The sequence below is a fragment of the Prosopis cineraria genome, unplaced genomic scaffold (assembly GCF_029017545.1).
Source record: "Prosopis cineraria cultivar Desert tree isolate PC_DT_omini unplaced genomic scaffold, ASM2901754v1 PC2, whole genome shotgun sequence".
In the NCBI taxonomy this organism is placed as follows: domain Eukaryota; kingdom Viridiplantae; phylum Streptophyta; class Magnoliopsida; order Fabales; family Fabaceae; genus Prosopis; species Prosopis cineraria.
In genome coordinates, this window is record NW_026555333.1 from 6260015 (window position 1) to 6268406 (window position 8392).

At 35.8% G+C, this 8392-nt stretch overlaps 3 protein-coding genes across 4 annotated transcripts; 2 read left to right on the forward strand and 1 right to left on the reverse strand.

Annotated features, from left to right (window-relative positions):
- The first annotated feature begins 1671 nt into the window (after positions 1 to 1671).
- LOC129303939 (uncharacterized) lies at positions 1672 to 2100 on the forward strand. The gene has a single exon (XM_054943531.1). The coding sequence runs from the start codon at positions 1686 to 1688 to the stop codon at positions 2058 to 2060; it is 375 nt and encodes a 124-aa protein (XP_054799506.1). The 5' UTR covers positions 1672 to 1685; the 3' UTR covers positions 2061 to 2100.
- Positions 2101 to 2706: 606 nt separating this feature from the next.
- LOC129303937 (uncharacterized) lies at positions 2707 to 5128 on the forward strand. 2 transcript variants are annotated; one of them, XR_008591553.1, is made up of 2 exons: positions 2707 to 4398; positions 4660 to 5128. XR_008591553.1 is itself a non-coding variant. In XM_054943530.1 (2 exons), exons 1-2 carry the CDS (start codon positions 4165 to 4167, stop codon positions 4869 to 4871), a joined length of 423 nt encoding a protein of 140 aa, XP_054799505.1. In that variant the 5' UTR covers positions 2707 to 4164; the 3' UTR covers positions 4872 to 5128. The 2 variants fall into 2 exon arrangements, 1 of the variants encoding a protein (XP_054799505.1); XM_054943530.1 differs by having other exon boundaries at positions 4683 to 5128.
- Positions 5129 to 5581: 453 nt separating this feature from the next.
- LOC129303877 (two-on-two hemoglobin-3-like) lies at positions 5582 to 7533 on the reverse strand. Its single transcript, XM_054943432.1, has 4 exons — positions 7192 to 7533; positions 6924 to 7054; positions 5943 to 6087; positions 5582 to 5837 (listed from the first exon to the last, which is right to left on the reverse strand). The coding sequence occupies exons 1-4, from the start codon at positions 7326 to 7328 to the stop codon at positions 5744 to 5746; spliced, it is 507 nt and encodes a 168-aa protein (XP_054799407.1). The 5' UTR covers positions 7329 to 7533; the 3' UTR covers positions 5582 to 5743.
- Between the last annotated feature and the right edge of the window lie 859 nt (positions 7534 to 8392).

Consider the following 8392-nt stretch of genomic DNA (forward strand, 5'->3'; position numbering starts at 1 on the left):
AAAATAATAATTATACAAAATGACAAAATTTCTCAGAAAATAAATCAAGGCAAGCATCAAACATGCACCTTTTTGAACATTTATGCCTTCACAGAAAGGGGTAGCCATTTCAACACTACACAAATTTAAGCATCTCGACAAACATAATTAAGACAATCCCACGTTAAGTAACATAATTGCTTTAACTCGCCAGAATTCAACCCCAAAATAATGAACAACCATTTTTATTTTTTTTCCTTTTTGGTCATCTTCCACAAAGATTCACTTAAAAATAAAATCAAATTTCAATTCATACAAAATAAATAGTATCACTTTGTCATCTAAAATATGCAAAGCGTTACAAATGACATTCAGAAATAGTATAAGAATTCGTAAACGCTACAAATACCTCAGCTAGTTGAAGTTTTTCAATTTCCACTATAGATATTTGATGCTTCACAAGAGGACGGAGATCCAAGATATTTGATATTTGAAAATAGTTTAAAGACAAGTAATTATAGGGTGAGATTTGATTAAAAATATTTTATATTTTTTTTAATGAAGGGAATATTTCTCGCATATTTTCTCATATTTCTCTTCCCATATCAACGCTTATTAGATACAAAATTGTACAAAGTGTAGTTTATAATTATGAATTAAAATTTTAAAAAATAAAAAATTTAAAAATTAATAAGACCAATTCAACCAATTTTTCAATAATTTTGTGTAGTTTATGTCTGGTCAACCAGTCCCTGACCAATTCTCAGATTAGGCTATTTTTTGTGGTAATGGGACTGAAATTAATTAGGATCAGTTTGCGGTTGAATTAGTTGGTATGGCTCAGTTCTAAAAAATACTGATTTTCAGTTTTTCGCAGTTGTCATATATAAAAATTATAGAAGATATTAAAATATGAATGGAGAACCTAAAATAATTGAACTTTAATCCGTAATTTAAATATTAAAGCTCGCTTTAACTAAAGGCCATAAAATTAGGAAGGAGGTTGGCCGGGCCAGCAAAAGAAGACTCCTTCGCCCACTCAATCCAAAACCCCACCTTTTTTTTATTAATATTATTTAAGTCAGAGCCTGTCACGTTGGAAGAAGCGCAGTTGCGTGCTGCCACAGTTGACGGTCCACGCCTATAATCTGTCCCGCTTCATGCAAGTCCTATTTCACGATGAAGAATGAAGAATGCCTCTTTTCAAAATATCACGTTAAAAGGCCTATAGGTAGTTGCTTGTTATGCGTTATCAATATAAATATCCTCCGTTTGATTCTATTTACAGAGGTGAAGAATTTTTTTTTTAAATTTTATTTATAAGTTATATTATTAAATTTTTATTATAAATTTTTTTATCCTTTATTAAATATTAGAGTAAGAAAATATATTATTAAAATATGTATATTTAATAAGGATAAAGTTAACAATTTATTAAATTTTAAAATAAAAATAATAACTTTTAAATTTTTTTAATATTAATAAAATATATTAAAAATAATTTATAAATAAAATTAAAAAAATAAATATAATAATAATAGAACGGTCTCTTTCTCTTCATCATTGGAGATCAAAAGTCTTCGAGAAGGATCAACGCTGACCCAAACACGTCTTTCCTTTCACTTTCCTGCTGCCAAGTGCCAACTATATAAAACGTCTCATCTGAGCCTCAGGTGTGCAGACAGAATTTGGGTTCTCTTTCAAAAATGGATATGGGCAAGTACTGGTGGGGTTCGCGCAGGGAAGTAACTCCAACCATCCGGTTAGGCCGCAGCTACACCTACTACGGCGGCTACGCTAAACCGCACCCCCGGGGATATTGGTCGGGAAGCCATGGCAAAACAAAACCGACAGTGTGGCAGGTGCTTCTGAGAAAACTCGGGTTCAGGAGAGATCGATCGAAGAAATTGTCGAAGTCTCGTGGCGGCATGGAGGGCACTTATAATCAGCAAACTTACTCCTTGAATTTCGATCAAGGATTGGGTTGGATGGAAACCGACAACCTCTGTCGTTCCTTCTCTGCTAGGTTTGCCGTTCCATCCTCAAGAATTTTCCCTCCCACCCATTTGTTGGATTGTTGAGCTCACATTCTGCATATGAGTTTGCCATTCTTTTTTCTTACTTCAATCTCAAATTGGATCCACTTGTATAATTCTTTTTCCCCGTCATGAATGCTCAGACTCTCGTTTTGATTATATTCTTTTGCTTTGATTTCTGATGCCTGGGAGATCCAAGTGTGTTGGATCCAGTGTCCATTACAATGATAAAAACATAATGACATGGGTCTTGAGCTTTAAAAGAGTAAAAACAGACTTTCACCTATGGCTCCCCTGCTTTATCTTTTCTGAGTTACTGCTAATAGTATGCTATGATTTTGGTTTATTGCGCGGTATATGAAAGGTTGTTAATTCATGACAATCAATTGATTAACCAATGTAATCATAATTTTAATTAATATAGAAAATAAAGAAGAAAGACAGCAAATGAGAAACGGGGCACAGAACTTCCTACAAGATAACAAATGAGCCTGAAAATGTATAACCCGATGAATAAGGATTTGAATTTAATGATTATACTTAGTACAAGCATTGAGTGTCTATATTATTTGAACAGTTGAAATTTAGCTTAACCCGTTCAAATAAACTCAATCATTTATTAATTTTAAGTGGAATATAAAGTTATAATCATTAATTTAAATTTTAACGATTCAGATAATACACGCATTTAGTGTTTGTACTAAATATGGTTACCAAATCCAACTCGGATAAATAACTATGTAAATTTGCTTCATAAAATTTATCCTCCCAAAGTCCAATATTTTAGCTTTAAGCAAGAGATCAAAATCTTCAAATAATTTTAGCCCAAATCGAGTGTGACGGGGATGAAAAAAATTAAAGATGATTTTAGTAAATAGAATGCTATGGAAATTTACTACCTTTCTTAAGCATCAGGCAAATAAAGATGCTGACGGACCTCCTTGGCTTAGTGTACGTTTTTCTTTGAAGTGAAAAAATGAAAAAGCACCACTGTTTGTTGACAGCCTTTAACACCGAACATTTTCTAAGGATGTCAACAATTACATTTACAGGCAATCACTTTCTGCACTAGAGTCATAACAATTGAGGCAAACAGGGTTTGTTCCTATTCGTGTTTCAAATTGGAATCCCGCAATTAATTAAATCTGTTGCCAATTCTATTCCTGTTTACCCAATGGCATGTTTCTCTTTCCCTAAGAAAACATGTCAGGATAGTTTGGTATCTGATTTTTGGTGGGGTCAGAAAGCCAATGATTGTAATAAAATTCATTAGAAAAATTGGGAAAGAATGACACAATCAAAATGGGAAGGGGGCATGTGTTTTAGGAACTTCCAATGTTTTAATGAAGCTTTACTTGCCAAGACTGCTTGGAGAATGATCTAGCGGCCTGATGAATTTTGGTGCGGGGTCCTTAAAGGGAGATATTTTCCTACTTATTCCATTTTGAATGATGTAAAAGGAAATAAGGCTTCATGGGTTGGTCTAGTATCTTGAAATGGCGTGATTTATTATTGAAAGGGGCTATTTGGAGGATTAGGGATGGTATGGATGTAAGGGTATGGTATGATAGGTGGATTCTTGGGTTGGAAAGTGGTACGTTGAGTAGGAAAATTTGATTGAGGATGAGAAGAAGATTAAGGTAGCTGACCTTATGAGAGATGATCAATGGGATTTGTCCTTATTCAGTGGTTGTATTTCTGATGCTGAATTTGATTTTATTTTGCAGATTTTCTTCTCCCAGCATCATCTCTCGGATAAATTGATTTGGCAACATATGAGAAATGGTTCTTATTCAGTCAAGTGACTCAAGTCGGGCTGCCCCTTTGCCTTGCATCAATTCAATTCTACTCCTTCTAGTAAGCCGTCTTGGTCCTTCTGATTATCTCGGCATGTATGGAAGAGTGTTCGGAACTTGCAGGCCCCTCCTAAGATTCTGCACTTTGTGTGGAGGGTGTTGAATGGTGCTCTTGCTACTAAGGATGCACTATTCAAGAGGAAGTGTTGTACTTCACCTACTTGTCCTATATGTGGGCGTGATGCTAAAATTACTGAGCATTTATTGCTCTTATGTTCATGGGTAAAACACTGCTGGTTTGGATGTTCATTGAGCTTTCTGATTGATAAGAATAATGTTCGAAGTATTGAGGAATGGTGGGCAGACTTGCTTGTGGGAAGAAAGGACTTAATGAGTTTGACAAGAGTTTCTTGGCTTTTTTGGGTTGGGAAATTTGGAAGGAACGATGTGAGATGGTGTTTACTGGCAGAAATGTTAATGCAAGGAGGGTGGTTGACAAAGCTTCATGGGCCGCGGAGGAATTTTGGAAAACTGAGAAGTCATGTCTTGTTTCTGGTCAAGTTGGCTTTGCTTCTCGGAGAAATAAGGTACGTTTTTGGTGCCCTCCTCCATTGGGTGCAATAAAGATTGATATTGATGGTTCTTTTTCTGCACAAAAGAAAGTAGGGGGTATTGGGATAGTTTGTAGAGACAATGTAGGTGCCTTTCAAGGACGCATTTCAAGAAAGGTGATTGTGGCTTCAGCATTTTTAGCTGAATGTCTAGCTTTTAAAGAAGCTTTAGGGGTTTGTCATGAATTTCAAAATGTTGACATTTGTATTAAGACTGATTGTGAGGTCCTTTTCAAGTCTCTTTCTGAGATCCGTTGCAGGTTATGATTGGAAGTATCAAACGCTGCTGCTGGATTGTTTTAATGCTCGAGTCTCAGCTAGGTATTTTCTTTTCCTTGATTAACCGTCAAGGTAATACTGCTGTTGATAACTTGGCAGCTAAGTGTGTGTTGGAGATGTACCCCAACGGGTGGATTGTGGATATTCACCATCGCCTTTGTCCATGTTGATGTTGGCTGACGTAAGAAGTTTCATGAAATCTAGTGGTGTAGTGGATGGCTTGTGGAATCGAGAACGAATAGGTTGAGGATCTGTTATTTTGATGACTGTTCGTTTTCTGGTTTTGTTTTGTTAATAGACTGGATTCTTGGTTTATTTTGTTTTCCTAGGTTGTATGCTTGGTTTGCTTCTAGTTTTTGTGTTTTTTTTTTTATTATTAGTGTGTGTATTAACTCTCTTTCTTTTGTGATTAATAAAATGGGCTCTCTCTCTCTCTTTTTGCGAAAAAAAAAAAATGGAATACCGCAGCCCACATCACATTTGTCTGTTCATATTATATGTGTAGATTTCGTGATTAATGCTGAATTATTCAGGTCCAAAAAGGAGTCGAAATGGGCAATTAGAAATCATAAGCCAAGGTTCAGAGTTTTCAGTATTGATCCCACTGTATAGGGTGTCCCTTTAACGTCTTGTCACATTCTGATATGCGTTAGCACCCAAATGATAATGCATCACTGTACAGAGTCCCTTCTATTATTCGCGCGAGAGAGAGAGAGAGAGAGAGAGAGAGAGAGAGAGAGGATGGGCTGCTGTATGGCATAAAAAGTCATGGGAAAACCAACGTCATTTTTTTTTTTAAATAAATAAAATCGATGTCTTTTGAAAGAATGATTTTTCTCTCGAACCAAATAAAAGTATAATGCATTATACATGTCTCAGATGCATCAACATAAAACACTAACAAAAATAGGAACTACTATATTCCATGAATTGTTTACTAATTGATGGTCTTTAAGTGTTTAGCAGAGCACATAACTTTAAGAACAATAGATTTCTTCGTTTCAGTATCGTACAGAGAGAAATATATATCCTAAAGATTCCATCACTGTTGCCGCTTGCCGGTTGCATGCTTGCATGGTATCTGCTGGTTTTGATCCTTCAGCTCATCTCCAGCCACCAGAAAATATGCAGTGTGCCTGAATTCCAAGAAAGCAGTAAATGCTATATGATGAGTAATCTTCCAACATTTTTTTCCTTTTGCCAATAAATAATCTTGCAACTTTGAAGGAGAAAATATGTACCTAAAAAAGTTCATCATTTTGATCTTGGAGTCATCATCTATATCTGACGTACTATCCAATGCTTGTTGCATGTGATGTAACCACCTCTCTGCTGCTTGATGTGTCACTGGAAATGGTCGATGTCGTGCGATCAGAGCAGGATGTCCTGCCATATATCAACGAGAGATCAAAGGTTAACAAGTTTCTAGGTGATTAATCCAAACTATTTCCAGAAAGAGAACACACGGATTGAATCAAAACTATTCATTCTTAAAGGGTACCCCAGATAACACTTGTTTAGGGAATTACCTAGAATAGTTGACTGCAATTTTGAATTTTCCCACAAACAAGTTTAATCTTATAACTGTCGCGTCAGTATCCCAGATTCTCATTTTGCAGGGTTCAGCCTGAGTCTTTCAGTTTTTGTATTGACTAGGTGAGTTTGCCCCACCCACTCTATCTCAAATTCTCAATTGCTGAGAAAACATTTGAACATAGCAAATGGTTGAGGATTAAAAAATTAGGGAGAGATAAAGCTGTAAAAAACTAAAACTCATTACTCGGAATTCCTCTCTCAACACATTAAGATCCTTGAGATAAAGCTCTGAAAAAATAGATTCACTATTTAGTATGTATTTACTCCTGACCATTTTCGTGGAGTCCAGTCAAGCAATGTATTTCTCAAATTGGGAGCATTGACAAAACAATATTAGTCCTTATTCACCCTTGATCATCAACAAAGATGCTTCAAACCTTCAAAACTGTGAGAGGAAGTATAGCAAAATGGGGAGCGTCGTACATATGTGCCGCCAGAGACTAGCTCATACAAGCAGGCCATCACAATTTATACTGATAGAAAGTGCCGTGGAAACAAATAGCAGCTGTTTCACTAATAATTTCAGAATTTGGCAGCATTCAAAATTTTTAAAGAATATTGGACTCTTACACAGCACAAGGAAGGATCAATAAAGTCAACAAAACAAAATAGTGAAGTAAGCTCACCTCTTCTCTGTGAAAACAGAGGAGGGCCACCCATTCTTTGGACCAAGAATTCGTACTGGTTTTGGATGGCGTTTTCCTTGTTTGAACTGGCAAATATTGAGCGAAACCATTCTTCCTCATCATCATACACCCTGATCCAAATTGTTCAAATCGTCAACGAAATATTCAATCAGACATGTGAGCACGTTCGTAGTCATCGAATCAAAAGAATAAAAAGAAAAACTACAACAAAATATTTTGGAAGCCTTGAGATAAATGAATAGGGTACCTGTTGTAGAAATTAGTGGAGAGGTTAATGAAGGGTTGAAGACCAAGCTTCTGAAAGAGATTGGTGTCATCAATGGCGAAAGCATCGGCCGTAGGAACTCCGCTCCATTCGGAGGCCTTCTGTTGCAGAGTCTGCATCGGAAAACGGCGCTGATTTGGGAAAGACGACGATGGATGGGGAGGGGATCGTGTGGAGGGCACGCTTTGCGGCGAGAAAGAGAGAGAGATGCAGAGTGGAGCGTGGGATGGAGGAAATACGCAACTTATTAAAAAGTCTTGGAATCCGAACAGTTCATTCACTGAACCATGAACGCCGATTCCCAATTCCTTCCATAACAGAACATCGTGAGTTCACGATGTCGTCACTATTTTTAATAGTACTTACGTATTCGGTCGTATTCACGTTGTTTCGGGCCCACAACCCTCGGGTACAATGCAGTTCGGTTTTTGTGGGTCTAGTCTGTAGAGCCGGAAACGGTCTGGTGATTGCTAGGCTCCCACGGCTTAATTCATAAGTTCGATTTTCTTAAAAGTAGGATTTTTTTAAAATCAGTTTTTACTTGAAGGGTTGAGGACCAATCCGTACACTTTATATTTATTTTTTATTTTTATTTTTAAAAATTTTATTTTTTATATTATAAAATTACATATTTTTTTAAAATATAAATTATAAATTTTAAAAATAAAAAATAAATAATACAAATTCTAATTTAAAAATATACACATATATTTTAAAGTTTAATTTAAATTTAATTTAAAAATTGAAAATTTTATTTTGAGTGAAAAACGAAAAAGGCCACCGGGTTGCCTCAGTCTAAATCTGTTTTTATATAGCCTAATAGGGCTGAGTTAAGACGTTCAATCACACTAAAAATTTTAAATTTCTTAAGTCTGAATTTTTATAAAAGTGTGTTTAAATAAGTGGTCCATCTTGTGTAAAAAAAAAACGTATTTTACATCTTAAAATATGAACGCGAAGCTCTAGGCAAAACAGAAAGGGAAAGATTTGGGCCTTATTTGGGTCAGGTCAAAGCATGTTCGGCCTTTCAATAGCCTCTTTTTATAAAAGACATTGGCCTAAAAGCTCGAAACGGAGATAAATGTTACAAACTGAAGACCATGGTGTACAAGCCCAGAATTTTAAATTCGTGGACAGTTTTGAAATTTTTGACGAGGATTGGTACCTCACATCTTACAAGTGT